This window comes from Pimephales promelas, chromosome 18 (genome assembly GCF_988280905.1).
Source record: "Pimephales promelas chromosome 18, fPimPro1.hap1.1, whole genome shotgun sequence".
In the NCBI taxonomy this organism is placed as follows: domain Eukaryota; kingdom Metazoa; phylum Chordata; class Actinopteri; order Cypriniformes; family Leuciscidae; genus Pimephales; species Pimephales promelas.
The window spans coordinates 8,865,072-8,890,146 of record NC_142786.1 but is presented as its reverse complement, the minus strand read 5'-3'; the positions used below and the strand labels follow the sequence as shown (position 1 = coordinate 8,890,146).

Sequence of the window (25,075 nt, the reverse complement as noted above, 5' to 3'; positions counted from 1 at the left end):
TTATTAATACTGTTTAATAAAGCATGTATGATATTATTCCTCATTTCACAAGATGACCCAATCAGAACAGAGGTTTTACATTTAAAAATCCTAAAGATTCTGAGGCAAAAACATCCCAACCATAAAATTACGGTGCAAGACATCTAGTTGACCTCAGGGAACACAATAAATGCTACAAAAGTGTACAATGGACAATTTTAAGACAATTTATTACCTCATCAGCCCGTGCACGGTCAATCTTGTATTTGAATTCCTCGATCGACTGATGAAGGCCACGATGGCTACCGAGTTGAGACTCCACAGTGGGAAGATCTTCGCCCCACTCTGCCCCATCAATGCGTCTCTGGTTCTCCTCCACCCAGGACAAGAGGTCCTGAATGTACTTGAGAGTGACTTCGTCGAGCTCAGGTCTTACGCGCTGCGGAGACTGCTGTATAGTTTGGACGGGGGAGGACTGGGACATGGAGATCTGGGACATGGACATCTGGGTCATGGGCACCTGCGACACCGTCACGCCAGACTTCAGACGCAGATTAAACTCACTGCGCAGGTTTACCAGACGCTCATGGAGACGGTACACCCTGAAAAAACCAAGGGAAGACAGTTATAAAGCTGCTATGAGAATCAATAAGATTTTAATTATTATAAATCTTATTACAGTATATATATAGATATTATAATTAATGAACCATTACAAATATTTTTTAAAACATTATTACAGAAAACAGTTTCTTATAAATTAAAGCAAGAATTTTGTAAAGGAGTTCACTTTCTTGAAAAAAAATAAAATTTCAAAGTATGTTTATCCTATGTAAATGAATATATTATTTTTTCATATTTTTGGTTGATGAGCATTGCATTCAAACCTAAAGACTAGTACTGAGCAAGCTGTCACTGTATTTCTTTAGGTTATGACAGTAGAATATCATACTAACCGCCTGTACATCTGTTCTGCCTGTAGGTGGCGCCCATCTTTAAGTAATTGGACATCATTAAAAAGGTATCGGATCATGTTTTCAGCCTTGTTCAGATCTAGCTCTATCTCATCCGAGTGCTGGATAGGCTTTCCCGCACCCAGCAGACGCATGTCCTGCAATAAAAGTTAAATTAAAGCAAGTTTGCTTATAAATAATGCAGGTTTACCTGCTCAAAAGGTATTGGGTCTTTGGATTCTAATAAAGGAATAAAAATGGCTTTCAATCTCACCGATTGTAACACTGTTTCCACCTGGTTGAGCTGTTCCTCACACAAACCTGACTCCATTTGCACCTTACTGACTATTCTCTGCAGACGCTCCAGCCTGTACATGTAACAGACACACAAATACTCTTTACATCATTTACTAAAAGGTTAATATTAAGAATAAAATGACAGGGCAAAAACAATATTCAGACTTTACAGGCATTTAACGTTTAAATAATCAAAAAAAAAAAAATCACTCACACCCTCCTCTCACGGAGCAGGTACTCCAGTCCATAGCTGTCATTCATAAAGGCCATGGCTAATAATTCTAATAATGCTAAATCCCAATCCAGAGAGGATTTTTCAGAGCGAAGTCGCACAGAATCAGCTATTGATGTTAAGAAGTGCTACTGTAACTGATAAGGCTCATAAACATTCTGCAGAGCAGCAGCGAGTCTGTCTTGTGACAAATCTTTTTAAAAGTGACGCCCTGTTTCTTGAGCTAAATGCTATTAAATAGCAATAAAAATGCATTTATTTTGATGGGGAAAAAAAATCATCTTAAAGGGATAGTTCCACATTTTTTTTTATTTATTCACCCTCAAATTGTTTCAAACCTGTATGAATTTCGTCTTAAGATGAACACAAAATAAGATATTTTGAAGAATGTCAGTTCACATATTTATGTCCATACTATGGACCCCCATCAACTGTTTGCTTACCCATATTCTTCAAAATGTCTTTTTTTTGTGTTAAGTTGAAGAAAGAAATTCATACAGGTTTGGAACAACTTGAGGGTGAATACATGATCTAAATGATCTAAAATAAATGAATTTTCATTTTTGGGTGAATTATACCTTTAACTGCAATGAAAGGTTAATGCTTTTAGAACTAAAAATAATTGAATAAAAAGAAAACGAATGATTTTAAAAGTAAAGCTGAGTTCTTCCACATTTTTATAATTATAATTGTTCAAAATCTGACAATTATCAATTAGTATAGTGGAAGTTTCTTGTTAGGGCAAGTCAATTTTTTTTTTTCTTGCAAGGTACAGTAGCTTGAATGAGAACTAAAACTGCTTAGATTCTCTTCGAAACATCTGTAAAATCTAATCACAATATCATCATACATTTTTAACCACAGTTCTATAGCAAAATACACCTGTAAATAGTCTGGATTATTCGAATGAATAACTGCACATATTGTCCAAACAAAGAATAACCATGATAAGTTATTATACAGATTTCTCACCGTTCAAACTCTGAACGCAATAGTTTCTCTCGTTCCAAAATGGCCACATGCAGACGGCCCCATTCCTTCTCCACATCAATTGGATGGTAACTGGGGGGAACCTTGACCTGACCCGCCTGCACAGCACCCTGGTGCCAAACAAACCCCATGCATAAAGTCAAATCTTGGTAAAAACATGTTAAGAAAACTCATGTAAAAGCCCAAAAGGACTGTTCTACATGCTTGTTTAACAGTTCAATTACTGTGGCAGATTTCATTTACCTCAAAAGACTTGTAAATGTGCTTGGTGCGATTTTTGTCAGTCTCCTTGGCTGGTAGTTCAGACTCCTTGAACTTCAGAAACTGACGCCAAAGAACCTACAACAAAAGAGAAAATGCTCATACCATAATTTACAATCTTTAAAAATGGTTTCAGATGCTTTTTTGTAGTACAAACATGCATTTACGGTCACAAAATAACACGTGATTAAGGTTATTTATATATATATATATATATATATATATATGCACATATATGATCATTAAACCTAAGGAGCATGGTACTAACCTCAATCTCCTCGTAGCTGGAAGGGAACTTGCGTTCTTCAAACACAATAATGTGATGCCTGATCCACTGGAGTAACATGGTCACCAGCTCGTAATACTCCTGCCAGCGCAACTCCAACTCCTGTACGTCAATAAAAAATATTAAAGATCAAAGACAACAATATCAATGGCCCATATTATTATATTAAATTATAATTCTATATACAAAATGATATTTTCAAAACCCACGTTGGCCTGGACTCCATCACGAGCGTCAGGAACCCTTGGCATGACATCATACAAAGACGACACATACGTGATGATGGACTTTTCGTCTGGGTGTGGCACGTCCACATCTGCAAAAAACGGAAAATAAACTAGCATCATGTACACTATCGTTTGAAAGTTTGGGGTCTGTAACTTTTTAAAATGTTTTTGAAAGAAGCTTCTTATGCACACCATGGCTGCATTTATTTGATCATACCGTATTATTGTGAAATATTTCAACAATTTTAAATAACTGTTTTTCATATTATTATAATTTAAAATGAAATTTATTCCAGAATTTTTAGCAGCCATAAATCATTTCAGACAATTCAGAAATCATTCTAATATGCTGATTTGCTGCTCAAGAAACATTTCTTACTTTTATCAATGTTGTAGACTGTTGCGCTGCTCAATAGTTTTGTGGAAACCATTTTTTTTCAGAGTTCTTTGATAAATAGAAAGTTTAAAAGAACAGCATTTATTTGGGACATAAATCCTGCAGAACATTATAAATGTCTTTTATAACGGCATTGGGGGTTGGCTTTTATCGGATAGGACAGTAGTTAGACGGGAAGCGAGGTGGGATAGAGAGAGGAGGGATGGGATCGGTAAAAGTCCATGAGGATAAGACTCGAACTCGGATCGCCCGAAGCGCAACGTCGCTACATGTCGGCGCACTTGCCCATGAGGCTATCGGCTCCAACTTTACTGTCACTTTTGATCATTTTACAGCATGATTTCTGAATAAAAGTATTAAATTCTTGGTCCCACTTTATATTAAGTGGCTTTTAGTACTATGTACTTACATGGAAATTAATAATTTGATACAATGGACTTATTGTGTACATACATGCTTTTACATTGTACTTATATTTTAAAATTCCAGCATGTAATTACAGCTATAATTAATTTATGTAATTACATTTGTAATTACACAGTTGACCCTCCCCTCACACCTTAACCTACCCTTAAACCGACCCATACCACCACACCTGTCCCTAACCTTACCCGTATCACACCTCAATAGCAGCAAAAGTGTTTTACAATACAACAGGAACACAATAATACATTGTACTTATTGTTTAATGTAAGTACATAGTACTTAAAGCCACTAATATAAAGTGGGACCAAATTCTTTATAAAAAAAAAAAAACAATCATTTTGAACAGTAGTGAACTCAACATCAGCAAAAATGTAATGAAAAATCACTTAACGACTCCAACTGTTACACAGGCTAAAAGAAAATAATTTACGAGTCCATTAAAACCCACTAAGATTCCCAAAGATCTATTCCACTTATCAATGAAAGAGAAGAATGAAAGAAAATTCTTCGAATGAGAATCTAGAGGGATCTTCTCCCTTTGTTTACCTTCAGGATCCAGCAGGCGTGTGACGCCCATGTCTCTCTCTGCTATGCTGAAGGCCTGCTCCAAATTCTCCAAGTTGGTCTGTCTGAACACCTTATTCATGTCGATCAAATTCGGCCTAGAACGAAAAACAGAATTCACAAAATACTTAAAGGGGGACAATGAAAAAAATAAAACTTTCTTATATTATCTTATTATACCATCTTTTATTTTAGGCAGTATTGACAATGGCAATTGTTACATAGGAGGAATAATGGAAATAAAAATAAAAATTGACTAATAAGATATTGGCAAAATGGAGGTAGTGGGGAGTGGAAGTGGTGATGGTAATGTCGATGGTAATAAATAATAAATGGTTACTTTGTTTACGCATATACACACACACACATGCCCACACTCACACCCAAAGTAAATTTTAAGTTTTCTAAATTTTATTTCTTGAGTAAATTTTACTCAAGTACAAGTAAAAGTACTACAGTCTGATGTCTACTTGAGTAAAATTACAGAAGTACTTGTTTTTAAAAGTACTTGGGTATCAAGAGTACATTTTGTAAATATTGCATTACTACTGACACCGTGCTTACATTTATGTACAGAAACGTCCTACATGGAATTATGAAAAATGTCAATGTCAATATCTTGGAGAATGTAAAAGGAATTGAAAGTAAAATCAAGTCATATTCATATTTTTATCTTGTTGCTTTATTTAACATTTAAGAAAATTTCAGAATATTCAGAAAATTGAAATAGTCTGGCGGGATGGGGCCATGAGTTGGCACATTCACGGGATGGACCTGCTGCGTCTTTATCCATGGTTTCGTCTCTTATCTAAATCTGACCATTGAGTTGACTTTGGCGGAAAGCTGAAAGTGATTGCTGATAGGCTGTCCAAATCAGTGGCGCTTGCACAATCCAATCACGTTTGAGAGGGAAACAACAAATTGAGGGTTTCTGAGATTTTTCTTATTTCCATTTTTTTTTTTTTTTGAAGTAGTTACTCGTACTCACGGTTATGGATAGAAATGTGGTGGAGTAAAGAGTACAATATTTTCCTCTCAAATGATACTCGAGTAAAGTACAGATCCCTCAAAATTGTACTTAAGTACTGTACTCAAGTAAATGTACTCCAATACTGTCCGGCTCTGAAAGCAACACTTTTATTTCACTTCTGGAATTATGTAATTACAAGATGGTTCACTACTGCACTACGTTGGCTTGTATGTCTGACTGTTAAATAAAAAATAAATAAATAAAATATGACTCTAGAAAGGAATAAAAAACACGATTGGATATCGAAAGACTACACACTTGAATTATAAAAATTTTAACAAAGATTCTCCTTATTTGTCTATTATTTTGCATTTTAATGTCTGCTTTGTTTAAAGAATTACTTTCCATTTTAGCAAACAGAAATCCAACCCGTAGGAATTGTGAGCATTTAAAATGAAAATTTCATCCGGATCTCATCTGGACGCATACTACTTGCAGATCATTATTTAACTGCACACTGCTTGGCCAAACCTGGAGGCTATGTAAACATTTGTGCCAGTGCCCGGGCAGGTGAAGGCAAGATAGATGTCTCTTCACGAGAGATTTGAAGAAAAAAAAAAAGCGTATGTCTTATGTGACTAAGTACTCACTCAACAGCAATCACTGCAAGGTGCCAAAAAACAATTACTGTAAAAATACATGCACACACATGCTCTGCAGCCTCTTAGGAACATGAAAACCTGAAAAGTCTAGCAAAACAAAATCATTTTATAGTGTGCCCTCGCTAACTTTCTGAAATTATGCACACACACAATTACTAGGAATTACTTAGAGTATCAGTTAAATTGCTAAAGCTACAAAGTCAATGGCAGAATTGCTTTGCTCTCTCGTTTTAATACAACAAATAAAACCAAAGCATTCATACGGCTGTTTGACTGTCTGGGAGAGCAGGTAGCATGGCTGGCCCCAGGGAATCTCAGCATCTGAGACGAACACCTTCCTGCAAGAAAACCCGTCTCTAGAGAGCCTTTGCTCCATGACATGTTCAAGATCTCCGCTTTGGGATCCACCACTTGAGCAGGCACCAGGGCTGATGGACCCCTGGCCCGAATCGAAAGAAGCCTCTGACGGCACATCTTCACACAGCATGACCACTCGGTCCTCCAGGTCACTGACGGATCCGTGGCTGGACGAGCTGCTGCGACTCTTCTTGGAGCGGAACTTCTTCTTGAGATTGAACATTGCGTTGGATTCAATTTCCCATTCTTTGATTCACACAGGGTGCAGATGAGTATTCTTTCCCAATGCGATTTACTATCCAGTCAACGGTTAGCAAAGTCGTTCCTCGGTGAAAACACCCTCCATCAAGCTTTGAGAGCTTCAACTGCACTCCACGTGTTTTGTTTACTTTCCCAGTGCCGTTCAAATTGTAGTCTGTACAGTATCATAATGTTTAAATTGCAAGCGAGAGGGAAGACAAACCGCTCCTTATTTGCTCAAATCTCAAGTGTCATCTGTGCCTGGTAGTGTAGGGTGAACCTGAGCTTTGCAGCTGAATGTGAAAAACACACCCTCTGGGGATCCTATTAGATTCAACACGCCCTAATTACGTGATTCTAGTTTTGAACTCCATTCATCAGCGCCAATTGGAACATACCTGAACTTAATCCTGTAAAATGTTACTTAAACTCAACCAAGTTTGATGTGGTTAAAGGAGTAGTTCACTTTTTAAAAAAAACTTTTGCTGATAATTTACTCACCCCCATGTCATCCAAGATGTCCACGTCTTTCTTTCGTCAGTCGAAAAGAAATCAAGGTTTTTGATGAAAACATCCCAGGTTTTTCTCCATATAATGGACTTCAATGGGAACCAAACGGTTTAAGGTCCAAATGAGAGTTTCAGTGCAGTTTCAAAGGGCTTTAAACGACATTAGACGATGAATAAGGGTCTTATCTAGCGAAACGATCAGTCATTTAAAAAATAAATAAAAAAGTTGAAGTTTTATAAGCACAAATGCTCGCCTCGCTCTGTTCTGTGATGAGCGTTCGTGACTCTCCTGTTCGAACTCGTTCATCAAAATGAACAAATCTTTTTTCGGGTCCAAGATAAGACCCTTATTCATCGTCTAATGTCGTTTAAAGCCCTTTGAAGCTGCACTGAAACTCTAATTTGGACCTTGAACCGTTTGGTTCCCAATGAAGTCCATTATATGGAGAAAATCCTGGAATGTTTTCATCAAAAACCTTAATTTCTTTTCGACTGAAGAAAGAAAGACGTGGACATCTTGGATGACATGGGGCTGAGTAAATGATCAGCAAAAGTTTTTTTTAAAAAGTGAACTACTCCTTTATGAGGTATTTGTATGAAGGCTGCAGTAGGTCAGCAATTCTAAAGATGTTGCATGAAATTTTTTGAATCCCATGTGTGCACATGAAAGTGCAAACAGGTGAATACCTTTAAGTATAACATGACTAATCTTGCTTCTTGTCAAACATCACTTGGTAAAAGGCAGGAATTAGGGCATAAATTATAGACCCGGCAAGGAGCAGAAGTGGTTTGTGATTGACATGGCAAATACAGCAAGCAAGTCTGGAGATGAAAATGCATAAACGGCCCTGAGATACAAGCGTATTTGTCATTTCTCGAGAACTAAGATCACTTTATAAAGAGTTTTGCCTCATAAATCTGCCTCTTTCATATGAGCATCGTGGTTTAAATGCTAAATGCATGTGTTCTAAATGCTAAGCCTCAGTTCCAAGAACATTTTCTCTATTTACAAGGAGGTTCTACCTGTGTTTATGGATGATGGCGTTGAAGAGCCTGCCATCTTTCCAGCTGGTGGTGAAGTTGTCACACCGCAGGCCATGGTAGCCCTCCACCATCCGCTGAGACCACAAGAGCAGCTTCTCCTTGGCGGTCATATCATCTGACTGACCGTTCACCTGGATATCGGAGATCTGATGGAGCAAAGGAAAACAATATAGTTTCAATAAAACAAATGATGTATAATCATATAAAAATACTAGACAATGAACCAGCGGATGATATCGTTCTGTTTATTCTAAATGCATGCTGCAGTTTTTTATCTGCTGATTTAAATGCTATACTGTGCTAATGCTATGCCCAACTATATCGTTTCTCTATGCCGTTATCATTATAGTTGTGATGTGGACTCTGCTATTGTTTTATATTTAGAACAATTAGAACTATATCTTTATTGTTATTGTTATAATTATAGTCCTTGGTGTGAAAGGCCCTAAAAATATTAAGAAATTACTGTCATATTAGTGCTGGACAAAGATTAATCGCATCCAAAGCAAAAGTTGAGTTTACATAATATATGTGTGCGGTGTATAATTATTTTGCATATATAAATAAATACACATGCATGTATCAATATATATATATATATATATATATATATATATATATATATATATTAGGGCTGTGCAAAAATTAATTGCGATTAATCGCATCCAAAATAAAAGTCTGTTTACATAATATATTTGTGTGTGCTGTATATAATTATTTTGTATATATAAATACACACACATGCATGTATATATTTAAGAAAATGTGTTATTCATATATAAAATATTTATATTTATATACTATAGATTATGTATTTATAAATATATACAGAATTTAAGCGCAAATAATTCTTAAATATATACATGCATGCATAGGTATTTATTTGTAGAAAATAATTATATACAGCACACACAAATATATTATGTAAACACAGACTTTTATTTTGGATGCGATTAATCACAATTTTATTTTGGATGCGTTTAATTGCAATTAATTATTATAGAAAACAGACTGAACATATTTGGAAACTAAACAACTTTTTATATTTCGTATGAATAAAATCAGAATCAACGTAAAAATGGTTTGAAAAAAACAGATTATGTATCATGAAATTATTATATAATATTTTTGACTAAATGCAGTTAACAATTTACGTTACTATATTCAAACAAAGTTTACACTGTTTTCAGTAAATGTCTGTTTCATAGTTAAAAATGTGCAGTTTATTGCTTTTCCAATAATAAAAAACTACCCTATAATGCTCTGGGAAAATATGCCATTTCATAATTTAAGGTTGAGAAAAAAAAAAAAAGAAGTATACTTTAAATATCCTCACTGTTGCCAAGATACTATGGACATTGGACAAACATTGTGGTTAGCAGTGATCATAAGTTTCGTTTATAATAAGAGGCTTGTTCAACTTTTAGTCTGTGATTTTGCATGTGTTCGCTCCTCTGGTGACTCATCATCAGGATTCCCCTTTGGGCAATTACTGTGCAACGGCTAAAATTTAAGTTTCCTCCAATTATAAGAGTTTTGTTGGGAAGTCTGGTTGGCCTAAACCTCTGGATCCTTATACTGAGGATGTACACAATGACTCAGACACGGAAACACGTCCTCCTCCCTCGCAGCCTATCTTTACGAGAGCCAAGAGGGTCATATAAGGTTTCTTTCAATGCAGGATTCCTTGCCTCTCACAGTTTGTAAAAAGAATAAGCTCAACAATTAAAAGGAACTACCAAAGATTTGGTCCCAGACTCAATAGTAGATAATGCATCATTTAAGCTATATTCTGCATTGCTTTTACCAATTCTGCAGTGTGTTTATTGTATTATATATAACCTTTACTCTAAGGTATGTCCGACCAGATAAACAACTCAACTTAAACTTGCTGAAAATAACCAAAAATGCGACTCGTTCAAAAAGTTCTACACAATGAGCTTTTGTGAAATGACAAATGCATTTAAAAAATGGAAGGAAAAGAACACAATTAAGATTCAATCCCACAACCAAAAACAGAACGGTTGGTCTCATGAGTCACCAAACCACCATGCCAGCGTGCCTGCTTCCCCTTCCTTAAGGGAACATGTGAGTCACCAACCGAAATGGACACCGTCCCTGCCCATAATCCCAAGAAGATGGACGCTTGAGTTTTATTGATTTTTTTTTTTTTTTACAAATGTGCTCCAGTCTCCTCGTGATGAGAGAAAACTTTGAACAGCAATGCAAAGACAACAGTGCATTGGCCTAGAAAACCAACCATATGTACCTGGTACAAAACTCGGGTTGGTTCTCTTTATTGTTTTGTTTGTTTGTTGTTTTTTAAATAAAAAAAATCACTTAACTTGAGATCACATCTGAAAATACAACCAACACTTTGCTGTGTTTTGTGAGATTTATATTTGGTACATTGATGAAAAGTGATCTCTATTTCACTATTGCCAGATGATTCATTAAACCCTTTCACAAGTCTGCACAGATGTCTGTTGTTACAGCAATAGTAACAGTAAGTTGAGAGTCTAAAACATTTTGAAACAGTTAAAGGGGAAACGGAAATCTGTGAAGCAAACCTAAAGACAGCATATAAAGACGAATAAGAGTGTGTCTGATATGTGTAGGTAAAGCACAACCGGTGCTACACCAAACCTGGAAGTGAAGAATGATGGTCCATATTAGCCCGAGGGTCAGTTTTGGATTTCCATCTGCGATGTCGTCATTTCTTATGTTTACCAGTTTCACCTGTCAAACAATGAGATCTGCGTTAAAAAGTGAAATTGTATAAGGCCAGGTCATAGGAGTCCATAGCCCTCTGTGGGTCTGTAAAGGTACTGCAGGAGGGAATTAAAAAAATAAACACATGATCTGTATTGAGAATGTTAGTGAATGTTTTTAATAAAAAGCTATCATAACTTCTCACCAATAAAATCTAGCTTTATATGTATTACATCTCTGATTTATAAATGTATAAAATAATGGCTTGTAAAGTGTTTGGTTCACTGTACCTGTCTATGTTTGAGGAAGTCCAGTGCGATCTGTACATTCTGTAGTTTGTGAAAGCGCATGCGACCCTTCTCTCTGGGCTGGAAAACAAATATAAGCAGAGATTAAAAAAAAGGAAGATGAGTTCTCAAAGATTTAGATGCGGTTATGTGAAGGCCTAGATTATAGATGTACTGAAATGAATGATAAAACAAATATTTTAAATAAACAAACGTAACAATAACTAGGGTAGGGATGCACCAGCAAAGATATAGGACTATTATAAATAATGTCTTGCCTGTTTCAAACACAAAAATATGGTTCTTCAAACATTTTATTGAACAGTAACACTGATAACTGCTTTGCACTTTTAAATTGCACAGAAAAAGACTATTTAAAAAGTAAAAAACAATACAAAATTAATGTCTAATTATGTTCGATTAATTTTTGTGCATCCCTAAGATAAAGTAAACCATAACTTGACAAATTCACGATTTCTTTCTAACATCTTAGACATTTCATGAAATAAACAATGCGTTATATATATATATATTTTTTAAAAACGCAGAAACGACACTCTAATATTTTAAAGACAACTGCATTGTACTAGATCATAGCCTTATTATTCTGTAAGCCAAGGACCAGAGATATTCCAGCTTCATTATCTATGAATCTATGAACCGGAATGTAAATACACCCACTATATGCCAAAATGTGGACAAAATGCACCAGCATACAATAAGAACATGCAATGACACTTGTCAATCAGTCATCACAAGAAATAGCCAATCAAAAGCTAAGCTGTCCCACGAGCCAAGCTCTTATTGGCTTGCAGTGCATGATGTCACTAAGGTTTTCTGCAAACATGAGAAGACATGAATCGATGCATAACTAAAACGATTTTATATTCCTAAAACCCTGTAGTTAATGGTTCCCTGAAAGTGAATGCAATGCATTCCAGAACATTCCATCACAAAAACAAGAACCGAAAAACACTGAATAACCACCCTGACTTTTTAAGTCCTATAGAGTGCAACAGTTGGGTTCCGGAAGTAAAAAAAAAAATTAAAAATTAAACGATAACCTATAAACCTTTAAAGACAGACCTACTGTGAGCTATGCGATTTTTAATCCCGCATTATTTCAGATTATTTTTTTTTAAATGATTGTGTTTAACAGTTGTATATTCCTGGTGAAAAACGATATTACCCATGACGGCGTTCAGAAAATTACAGAAGCGTACTTCATTCACTTGAGGAAACAAAGTCTACCCTGTTTTTCTGAATTAATGAGTTAATTATCTCAGATTTACAAGATAATTTTTCATGGAAAAAAAAAGTTTTTGGTCTGTTTTTCTGAATTTTTGACATAATCATGTCACTAATTCAGAAAAACAGAGCAAAAACTTTTTTCCATGAAAAACTATCTCGTAAATCTGAGATAATGAATTCGTTAATTCAGAAAAACAGAGCAAAAACTTTTTTCCATGAAAAATTATCTCGTAAATCTGAGATAATTAGTTTGTTAATTCAGAAAAACAGAGCAAAAACTTTCTCCATGACAAATTATCTTGTAATTCTGAGATAATTAACTCGTTAATTCAGAAAAACAGAGCAAAAACTTTTTTCCGTGAAAAATTATCTTGTAATTCTAAGATAATTAACTCATTAATTCAGAAAAACAGAGCAAAAACTTTTTTTCATGAAAAATTACCTTGTAATTCTGAGATAATTAACTCGTTAATTCAGAAAAACAGAGCAAAAACTTTTTTCCATGAAAAATTATCTCGTAAATCTGAGATAATTAGTTTGTTAATTCAGAAAAACAGAGCAAAAACTTTTTCCATGACAAATTATCTTGTAATTCTGAGAACTCTTGGGAGTGCTTGCACAAAGGTTAGGAACATCTCATCTTGTGTTCTTGGAATCTGAGATAATTAACTCGTTAATTCAGAAAAACAGAGCAAAAACTTTTTTCCGTGAAAAATTATCTTGTAATTCTAAGATAATTAACTCATTAATTCAGAAAAACAGAGCAAAAACTTTTTTTCCAAGAAAAATTATCTCATAATTCTGAGATAATTAACTCATTAATTCAGAAAAACAGAGCAAAAACTTTTTTTCCAAGAAAAATTATCTCGTAATTCTGATATAATTAACTCGTTAATGAAAAATTATTTCGTAATTTTGAGTCACTAATTCAGAAAAACAGAGTAGATTTTTTTCTTCAAGTGAATGCAAAACGCTTTCGTAGAAAATTACAATCAGGTGAAAAAAAAAAAAAAGCTCCAAAATAGCTTTTTAGTTCCGCCCACTCCCATGAAGCACTGCAAATGACATAATTGAGTAGTTTTATATTTCTCGAACATTTTTCATTTGATTGCTGCTCGCAATGGTTCATGGGATTGTAGTTCTTTCCCACACTAAAACTGTTAAGTACACAGTCTCTTCTTTTTGTCTGATTTTGGTTCATGGCATATAACTCTTTAAAAACTTCCGGAACCAGCACCGCTGACAAAGGGAGCGGGCACTGTTACACTCTATACGAATAGTAGCGTGATTTATTTGACTTTTTAACTGAATACTTTCTCGAACATGGGGGGAGGACAGCACTGTCAACAGGCGACATGATAAAGGAAGTGACATCATGCACAACACATTTCCCCTGGCAGTGACACATGCCACACCCCTTTCCGGGGAGGCGAGCCGGAAATTTTCAGACCCAACTCACCAACCGCGAATTCCTGACAACGTCTCGCTCCCTCGGCTACCACAGCAAGAGCATCGCAAGAGAGGAGGCAAAGGCAAAGGGGTCAAGGTCAGGGCAGAGGTGAGCAAACAGGAAGTTGAAAAAGGAATGGTCAAGGGGGTCAAACCGGTGCAGAGTTGAAACTGAGGCAGAAAATGTCAGATTGTTAATGTGTTAAAGGAGTGAGACGCAATGCAAAAAAGACACAGTCACAGTAGAAGTGCTCATCAGGAAGGGGAGATGTGAGGAGGCATTCATTCCTACCAACACATTTCTGTATGCATGGTTACGCCCACTGGTCATACAGATTTGAATGCCAGATGTCAAACATTGATGCATGCAAAACAAATCTGAGGGTGTTAAAACTATAGGACTATCCAATCAGATGCAGATTTGAAGGGTAACTTCACTTAATCACAAAGGGTCTATAAAGCAAGAGGACACAGGTAGACGAGGGGCTTATGTTAGGGGAAGAGATCCAGGTAGGGAGAGTTAGCCTTGCCAGACTGATGTTTGGAACTAGGTTTTGAATAGGGTTGTGGAGGGACAATGTGATCCCACATCAGCATTAACTTACCAGTGTCTCTCCAGACAGCACCTCCAGCAGTGAGATGAGGTTGTGTCCATCTCTGAGATCCTCGTACAGGTCTGTGATGTGTCGCTGGGCCTGACAAAAAACAAACAGGAAATCATTACAAATTATGGAAATTGTGAGAAGTGTGAGACTGTATGGTTAAGACAATATTATGCTAATAACTCAGGAATGCTTGATTATTATAACTGATTGACTGTATAGCATCAGGAAGTCAAATATGGGGCCAGTAAGCTTTTTTTTTTTTTTTTACTTAAAAAAAAGTAAGATTTAAACTGATCAGAAGTGACAGTAAAGAAATTAATAATGTCACAAAATGTTTCTATTTTAAACAAAAGCTGTTGTTCTGAACTTTCTATTGATCTAAAAATACTGAAAAAAATATTAAGCAGCACTAAAATATTATTTTTAAAAATATTGATCACAAAAAACATTAAAAATTCTTACCAACATAAAACTTTTGAATGGTATTGTATTTAAAATAATTGTACAGTATGTGTCAACTGCTAAATGACTTGATAGGTAAGTATATTTTTTGATAATGATGACCATCTAACTATACATACCTATTGTTTTATTATCATCCCATATTTTTTTCCAAAAGAAAGTTTTAAGTTAATTTAAAAAAGAACCCATACAAATCTATTTTCTAAGTATTAAAGGGATAGTTCGCCCAAAAATGAAAATTCTGTCAGTATTTACTCACCCTCATGTCGTTCCAACCCCGTAAGACCTTCGTTCATCTTCGGAACACGAATCAATATATTTTTGATGAAATCTGAGAGCTGGATCTCTCCTGCATACTAGTCCATAGGCTTCTTGAGGGATTGAAACTTGCCGGTCTCGAAAAGTTATTAAAGGCATCGTTTAAATAGTCCAAGTGACCACAGTGGCTCGATCTTAAGTTTATCAAACGACGAGAACACTTTTTGTGCGCAAAAAAACACAAAAATTATGACTTTATTTAAACTATTCATGTCTTTCTCTCTGAGCCCAGAGTCAGGTTACTAGTGTAACCATAGATATCTATATAAAGGCTAGATGTCTCACGGCGGAGTATTTATCGTCATCACCGACGGCCATCTTGTCACAGACAGGCTTTCTGGCGGGCTCTGTGGTATCTGATGTAAAAAATACTCTTTTCTCGTTGAAATCTTGACGGATATACAAACGGTTTGGTTTCTTACAAACGTTATCAACGTGGCTATAATTCTGGATGATTATTTATTTATACACTTATTATTCATAAGTATGCAGTGTCATAACTACATCTCTGCCGTTTATAACAAATCAGACCGTTTGAAAATCGGTAGAAAATTGAGCAAGTTATGGTGATTTAAAGAGTACATGCACCATTAAAACAATGTTACCAGTGAGCGAGCTGCCTGTGACAAGATGGCCGCCAGGTGCTGACGTTGACCTCCATTGGCCAGCAGCGCGGACGAGATATCTAGCCTTTATACAGATATCTATGAGTGTAACAGCGTAAGCTTCTGTTGTTATACGTCACACGCATCACACACATGACCAGCGTCGGCCAATAGTGAGCCTACGTGTGACGTAGCTCTACGCTATCACACTACATTAACTGACTAGAGGTCCATAGAGAAGGAAGTGAATAGTTGAAATATAGTCGTTATTTATGTTTGTTTTTGCGCACAAAAGTATTCTCGTCGTTTGATAAACTTAAGATTGAGCCACTGTAGTCACTTGGACTATTTTAACAATGTCTTTAATAACTTTTCGAGGCCGGCAAGTTTCAATCCATCAAAAAGCCTATGGACTAGTATGGAGGAGTGATCCAGCTCTCAGATTTCATAAAAAATATCTTAATTTGTGTTCCGAAGATGAACGAAGGTCTTACGGGGCTGGGACAACTTGAGGGTGAGTAAATACTGACTAAATATTCATTTTTGGGTGAACTATGCCTTGCCTTTAAGACTACACACAAAACACACACACACCGCAAATATCATGACGCTCCCAATCTCTGTGGAAAATATGGGTCAAGGACAAGGTCATTTAAATTGACCTTTCTCACAAAATAAATAAATAAATAACAGACAGACAGAGCTTTCCATATGTGACTCAGTTTACAATGTGGGAACTAACACCAGACATCCATTAAAAATAACCTTGGGATTTTATTTACAAAAATGGTTCAGGAAAGTCATGTTAGATGGTTCTGTACAACAAAATTCATACATTTGTGGGCCACTGTCTCTAATGAAACTGGATGTACTCTTTGACAAAAGGACAATATCTGGAGGCTGAAGCAGTAAACACAGAAAGTACTAAAGGAGACAGAATACACAAGAGGTGGGGGGGCATCTTAAGTGTTAGAACACTGCATTTCATGCAAGGAAGGCAGGGAGCGTGTGTGTTAGCTCTAGGTTCAGAAACTACGGTGCATGTGTAACCCATGCAAGTCACTCTGCAAAGGTGTGATCACAGACACCACCTACCTCTGCCTTCCAGTGCTGACATAGACACATGGAGGAAAGGATGGGAAATGGAAAGATAAAAAAGAGAAAGGTTGGACCAGATGGGAAATACAATGAGAACTGTAAGATAGACAGTGAGAGACAAACAGATATAACAGTGAAATGAATAGAGTATTGTATGATGAGGTGAATTTAACATTTAAATTGATTTGAATCATTAAATGTGCATTTAAATGTATACAATGATGACTGAAACAATATATTTGTTTAGATTTAATATCAATTATGAATCAACAAATTAAATATGATAGAGCACTGCACATACAGTAATGTACTGTATGCGACATAACATCTATATTTAATTGTCTTTTAAATGTAATTCCAAGCATATTATTAAGCCTGAACGAGCAATGAAACATCACTAACACATCTGCGGAAACCATCATTTTGGCAATTCATTCTTAATAAACCTTTTTAATCTTAAAGGTTGGCGTTCTCTGTGTCCAGATTGAAATGAGAGACAGAAAGGCTATGCTGCTGTCCCAGGTTTCCATCCCAAACGGCGCACAAACAACCCACAGTAAAGCCTGTGAGTCACTCGATCTGAACTGCAGACCACCAAATAAACCCTACTCATCCTCGGAGGAAGAGGGAGAAACATCAGTCTAGCAGAATTAAAAAAATAACACAGCTTCAGTCAAAATGAAAAGTGCTTAACTATTTTATTTTAATAATTAAATGTAATAATTTAATGATTTTTTACTAAACAACTTGTTGGTGTTTAAATCAAATTACAGATATAAGGTATCTGATGTTTCACTTCATAGAGATCAATCCATTGACCAGCGCAGTCAGGCATGGGAAATCCCATGAACCATTGAAAGGATATGACAAAGATATCGCCTTCCTTCATTCAAACTGTTTTTTTTTTTCATTAATATATGATTGACCAGAAGAATGAAAGTTCTTTAAATGAAAGCATCATATACTTAATAATATCCTGCGAAATAGCTCTATATCTCGGTCAGGCTGCAGCATTCATTTTGATTGAAAATATTGATTTAGTGGAAACACTAATCAATAATCCAAGCACTTTTTAAGTACCTGTTCAAAAATATGGCTGTTTTTAAGGGTTTTCCAAGACTTAAACTTCAAAAAGTCAAATTCAAGTACTTCAAGCACCTTGTACGAACCCTTTATGTATTTTTTGTCCTGGAAAAAAAATCCTCTGATGACACAAAAATCATCATTTTGCGTCATCTGAGGATTTTTTTGGCCAGAGGCTAAAGACTACAAGTCTACAGTCAGTCTCAACCCACCCAATGGAGTGCCGAAGTTACGACGTCACTCTGTAGGCCAAAACGCGGAAGTGAGTTAGCATTTTAGCACTACGGTTCCCTCGCTCTAAAGCCTATGGGATTTTTGAATGGGTTTTTGCTAAATCGCCCGAAATAAGGTCTGTGGTGAACAAAGCCTCTGAAAATTTTCACGTTTTGATCTATGACATAAACACACAGTTATAACCTGCTTGTGGTTTTTTAAACTTTATTGTGTCTGATTGTGTTTTTTAAAATCTTTATATAAGCTTCAAAATGTATAAATATGGGATTAACTTGTAAAGATTATCTTGCTAGACAAAACGTGTAAGGGTCACAAGTCTTTGTTGAACACAGATCTTATTTTTTGCGATTTCCCAAAAGTCTATGGGGAAAATGCATTGCTTTTCGAATGAGGGAACCCATGCGCCGCTAGATTCCGAGTTGTCCTACAAAGTGACGTCATCACTTCGGCACTCTATAGAGGGTGGGATCTCACTCACAGAATAAACACATAGTGTCAGCCATCTTTTTTTGGAAGCTAAGCTAGCAGGGTCTTGTTCTGTGGAGAAAGCTGAATACCATCCTCTTTTCCACCGACATGCCTGGCCGTTGATGTCCAGGATTCAGCTTTTGCTTTCTGCAGTCGCCATTCATGTTTACATGTACAGCTTTCGTTTCAATCTAACTGAATTCATTCCGATTGGTGAATCTGAATGTAGTGTTTACATGAACGCTAAACAAGTGATCGGTTGATGTGCGTTTTAACATTGCTAAGAAAATTCCTCCGTGAGAAACATGAGACCGGTGCGTCTCTCAGGTGTCGCTCATCAGGAATCACGCCACCAGCCTCACGTCTTGTCCTGCTCATCACAGTAAACATAATGAATGGCGACTGTAGAATGCAAAAGCCGAATCCTGGACATTTTGGGCGATCTCGAAACACATTTTCGGGCAGACTCATCATGGAGACTCACAAGTAGCCTATCCTTGTTGTTTAACTACGGTGCTCTGTTACCAGTAGGTGTGGCCTCCTAGGGCAGCGAAGCAAGTGCATTCTGGGACTTGTTGTCTTTCATCCACATAAGCAAAAATACATTTTCTGGCTTTTCTCAGTACAGAATTTCACATTTCTTCCACATAAATGACCCATTTTAAATACACATTCATCTTTCCAGAGGTGATGAAGTAGAAAAACTAAGGGAAAAGGAAGTCTGCCTTTCTTTAATTTATATATATACAGTATATACAAATATGCAATGTCTAATATGAGGTCATAAGAGCTGAAGAATATATAATAATTAAATCTAGATAAAAAAGTTTTGTTTGACAATTGTTGATCTAATTGTCACTACAGTACAATAAATCATCACTCGTTTTGCTTTCTCTGTTTGTTTTAGGGTAAAACAGTTGTTTCAAATTGGCACAACTGCTCGTGGCAGCAGCTAGGGCAGGGGGCGCCAGTGGGCCAGATAGCCGGAAGAAAAACAAGTGGTACCAAGAAAACGATCTGTTTCTTAGGGGATATAAAATGAGACCAGATGTTGATGACTCATCCTCAAACACTCATAAATAAATAAACAGCACCTTTCAGCAGTGCAGTGTACTGGGTGTATACAGGATGATTATTTAACCACCATGATCTCCGCAGCGGTGGCACAAAAGTACAGTACATTCGCCATATGTTTTCACATACAGACAAACAAAAACTGTATTTCCCACTGAACTGATGGCTTTTCTCTCAATTCCCTCTCCTATCATTTCCACTCTTGCACTTCGGTATACCCTGTTATTTTCCATGTAATGACAGACAAATAACAATGTTTTCTGTGTCATTTTAGTATGTGCTAATTGTTCCCAATTAAGCAGCTGTAACTAATGAATTGATAAAGTTGGTCAAACTAGACTAAGAGTATATTAATTTTATTTTCTCTCTTTTTTTATCTACACTCTCAAACAATATGTTCATGACCTGAAATCCAATTAATAAATCAACAAGCAAAATGTAAAAAATGGCTTTTTTTTCTTAGTGTGAAGAAAGAACATCTAAAGAAACATTGTTCCACTATAAAGAACCTTTTGTTCCATGGATGTTAAAGTTTCTTCATGGAACAGGAAATGCTAATATATAACCTTTATTTTTAAGAGTATAGAATAACCATTGAGCAAAAGGAAAATGCACATCGCATATGATTCACAATACGATTCAATTGAATCTCTGTGACCGTATGATTCTCAAGCACCTCGAGTAATTGTATACGGCTGTTAACTTAGAATCGTTTTCGATTGTTTGAATTTTTTATCTGGATGGTAATACCTTCATCAGATGCTTGTTCACCCATTTTGTGAAGGTCTTTTTCTGTACTCGATCTCGTTCATCTGCAAGACACAAAAAGTACAAAATTTCAGTCAAATCAGAGAGGAACACTGGAAACCACAAATGAAATAGCATACCAAAGGAAACTTCTGAATTGATGAGTAGTTCTCTTTATTCTCAGATAATAGTGCTTTATGTGGTTTCACATTGAGAGGATTTTAGAGAAGCACATGTTTTTCATAATATTTGCACGCGATATATCGTTATAGTTTTACATTCTATAAAATTTCACTACAATAAGTTTGGGGTCCGTGTTATTTTTTTTTGCTAGAAATTAAATATTTAATTCAGCAAAGGGACTGAATTTAAATTTACACTTTAAATTGAATCAAAAGTGTCAGAAAAGACATTTATAATGTTAGAAAAGATTTCTATTTCAAATATATTCATCAAAGAATCCTGAAAAGATCAGTTTGAACATCTAATCAGCATATTAGAATGATTTATGAAGGATCATGTGACACTGAAGACTGAAAATTCAGCATTGCCATCACATAAATTAGCCTTTAAAATAATAAAAGTAGAAAAAAGTTATTTTGAATTGTAATCACACCTCAAGCTTTTGAATAGCAGTGTATGTTATGAAGCAGAATCGCAGTGTTCTCAGTGGTAGCCTATTTAATTACCCAAAATTGTGCACTGTGATTGGGTGGGCCCCCGTTGTGAACATGCATATCTTAGAGATACCAGCGAGTAAATTAGCGGTCTATATTTGCTAGTTTGAGGATTTCAAAAATTGCACTGGTGAAAGTGAACAGAGTGAATGATTTTAGCTCTTTAAATTGCAGATGACTGACTTAACTTTTTTCAGTTCTTTGTTTTATTTTCTTTACTTGAGTTCAGACATTTGCAGATCTTAGTGACTAGTGATTCACTAGTAGCAAAATAAATAATTAACAAAAATAATATAATAGTCTGTAACGTAACCCTGCTACAGTCTGTCCTATTCTGGCAATCATCAAGATCATTACCAATCACATTGTATTACATGCAGTGGTGGAGGAAGTACTGAATCTCAGTACTTAAGTAAAAGTACAAATAACCAGATAAATATTTACTTTAGTAAAAGTAGAAGTAACACAATGACAACCATACTTAAGTAAAAAGTAAAAAGTACCTTATTTTAAATGTACTTTAAGTATTAAAAGTAAAAGTACTTGCATAACAATTTATCCTCTTAATGACTATTTTCTAATGATTAATAAAACATTTAATTCTAACTCATTCAGCCTAATACTCCTATAATGACGTTCAATAATCATGGAAAAAAAAATGTTGCCACCATTTCTGAAACAAGCTTGCAATTAGGCAATATACACACATCATGCTTATCCTTACTATATTAATAACTATGTCTGGCAATAAACGAGATTAATTTATGGTGTAATTCTGAACCTCTTGGCTTGCCATAATCCTAACCAAGCTTACACACGGTGCGTTTCCTATGCACGTAAAAACAAATTTTCGCGTATTAGTTGTACGATAAACACACTGCATGTGACCGGGTTGATATACTGTATCTATGGCAACCAAACGTCACTGACGAGACAAACGCGCAACGAATGGACGGTCAGATTACGGTTTGGCAGGGGAAAAACTGATCAGAAAATGTAACAGAAGTTGTAGAAATGTAGCGGAGTAGAAAGTATAATAATTGCTGCAAAATGTAACGAAGTAAAAGTAAAAAGTATGCACTATTTATTCTACTTAAGTAAAGTAAAGATACGTGAAAAATGTACTTAAGTAAAGTAACGAAGTATTTGTACTTCGTTACATTCCACCACTGATTACATGGATCTAATAAACTTGGATACAACATGCATCGTAGGCTATGATGTAAGTTAGTATAGAAAAAAAGTTGTGTTTTATGTGCACTGAAAAAGAAGAGCAGTTGAAAGAGGAGAATATAGACTAAAGCGACCAACTTGGCATGGAGCTTGAGGTAGTTTTAAGTTTTAGTGCCATGTCGCGTTGATCAATACGCCATTTAATGTTGCAATTTTAGTCAGTAGACATCTTTATATCTTCCAAATATCTTCGGTCACAAGACCATGACAATGGCCGTCTTTGAATGTCTGACGTAGGACCACGGCCACCGTTTAGGAGCCACGACCACAGGAATTGCCACGATTGGCCATCTTTTGTTTGGGACAGCCTAAAATCTTCCAATATGTGATGGGAACAAGATGCTTCTGAGAAACCCATGACTGACCTCAAATAAGGTTTTACCAGCACTGTTTTATTTCATTTTCTCCTCAATTTGTTTAGAAGCTTCAAATGTTCTATGTTTACCTTCATCTTGAATTACCATCATTAATGTCATTAAACATTTATTTGGAAACTTGCTGTGCTAAAGGAATGAGATGTTCCACAAGTAATCTAATGGGTTTAACAATACAAAACAATCCAAAATGCATTATGACATTATATAAGAGAACCATTCGATAAAACCAGTATAAATGCCACTTTCAGGTTCCTTTCTGACTATCTGATGTTACACTTGAGCTAGCATGAAAGCAATAAGAGAAAACATTTGGAGATGAACACAGATAAATCACTAAGACTGATGATGTTTCTGATGACCAGCAAGCGTGACTGCAATTCTTGTGATACGACCTCCAAAGTTCTGTTTATCATCAAAACACAACACGATAACATTATGCAGGACAACTAGCTATATCAAAACAGCTGCAGGGCACAGGATGCATGTTGTTGTTCTGTCATTCTGTTGCCATGGTGACAACGCCAGTTGGCATCACCATATCACTTCCTGTTTCTCAAAACCCGTGCTATCACGAAAACCAATTCCTTTGAAAGCACAATGACTCATTGTTTTAAGTCCTTTATGAAACATTAAACATTCTAGTCAACCACAACTGAGTAACATTGTTACATTTTAACATATTAAAAAAACCACAAAACATTCAGAAGCATGTGGAGACATGAAAAGACGACACAGGTGGTGCGTTTTACTGCAGTTTTGAGTAATGATAGTTTCCATCAGTGACCTGGTCTGAGAACAGCTCTGAGACATGTTTGAAAGGTCAAAGGCCAGATCAGGGTGGCACTTTAAATTCCAAGCAAAACTTCAACAGCCATGTGGAGCCTCATTGAAAGGTAACTTATTGAAAGGTAACGCCTTACATGCATATTTGACATAAAAGCCTAGTTTAGTTTAGGTTTTCAAGCTTTCATGGTCAGACAAGGAGAAACAAGATCTGAGGGAAAACGCATTCCTCTGCACACAGCAGCTTGAATTTGACACTCGTAAAACTGAAAGCATGGCTTGAGGGAATGGAGTTTTACCGTATGAAGTAATAAGTCAGTGTAATTTATAGTCAGAAATAAATCAATGACATATACAGCGTTTGAGCTGTGCTGAACCAAAACTGAGACCTTATTTTTAACATGCCAATCGTGTGCACACAGGACCACAACCCAGATTTGGGATACGCCTTTGCAATGGCCCCTCCTTTTGGAGCCCCAAAACATCCATTTGACATATTTCCCATCTTATCATTAGTTGGAAAGATAACAAGTACTTTTCACCAGTCCACGGAGAGCCAATTATGATGCAGAATTGTTGAATTATACCTCAAGTGTGTGTAAATTATAAAAACAGTCCTTTTAGCCCAAATTTACATATCACGACTGGAGATGATAATATTATACTGCAGAACTTATCAAGTAAAGATTAAATAGGATATCAAAAATAAATAGATTTAGTCTCTGATAGCTAGCATGGAAGAATGACGAATCTGTACCTTTTCTTTCATCCATGGCCCTGAGCATCCCCTGGTAAGGGCTTTCATCTGAGAAGACCACATCACTGCCGACGCTGTCAGTGGAGTACGTTCTGTACCCTTGATATACAGCCATTCCTGCACTTCAGTTCTTTCAGTAAAGCCACAGTTTCACACTTTCTACCGATCTGTTTAAACCACCTGAACTGTTTCTTTTCACCCAGTCTGGCGTTTCAAAAAAGCAAAAGAGAAGACCCATGCAGTCGAGTGGGTGTGTTCCAAGCCTGCTCGATTCGCCCTCCCTTTTGTAACTTTTCTTCCCCTCCAGTTCTGCTTCTCTCTCTCCCTTGGCGTTCTTTTTCCACACTTCGTGCTAAATACCTGTCTTTAGGCTATAAATACAAAAGCCGTTCTTTTTTTTGGATGGGGGTATCTAATTTTGTGGTTGAAAAAAGTGTGAACACGCACACACAAAAAAACAT

General features: G+C 36.1%; 1 protein-coding gene across 5 annotated transcripts in view; it reads right to left on the bottom strand.

The window, feature by feature from the left end:
- pleca (plectin a) overlaps positions 1–25,075 on the bottom strand; it is a 156,447-nt gene that overhangs the window by 28,601 nt on the left and 102,771 nt on the right. For 4 of the 5 annotated variants that reach the window (XM_089122836.1, XM_089122840.1, XM_089122839.1 and 1 more), the window contains 13 exons: positions 20,791–20,852; positions 14,699–14,788; positions 11,397–11,474; positions 11,041–11,133; positions 8,374–8,540; positions 4,595–4,710; positions 3,208–3,314; positions 2,981–3,100; positions 2,695–2,790; positions 2,434–2,561; positions 1,207–1,300; positions 936–1,090; positions 215–581 (listed from right to left, as the gene is read on the bottom strand). In XM_089122836.1, the coding sequence (XP_088978962.1) occupies positions 215–581; positions 936–1,090; positions 1,207–1,300; positions 2,434–2,561; positions 2,695–2,790; positions 2,981–3,100; positions 3,208–3,314; positions 4,595–4,710; positions 8,374–8,540; positions 11,041–11,133; positions 11,397–11,474; positions 14,699–14,788; positions 20,791–20,852 (1,673 nt within the window). Of the gene's footprint in view, positions 1–214; positions 582–935; positions 1,091–1,206; positions 1,301–2,433; positions 2,562–2,694; positions 2,791–2,980; positions 3,101–3,207; positions 3,315–4,594; positions 4,711–8,373; positions 8,541–11,040; positions 11,134–11,396; positions 11,475–14,698; positions 14,789–20,790; positions 20,853–24,614; positions 24,965–25,075 lie in introns of those variants that run through there. The other variant, XM_089122838.1, reaches the window with a different exon arrangement.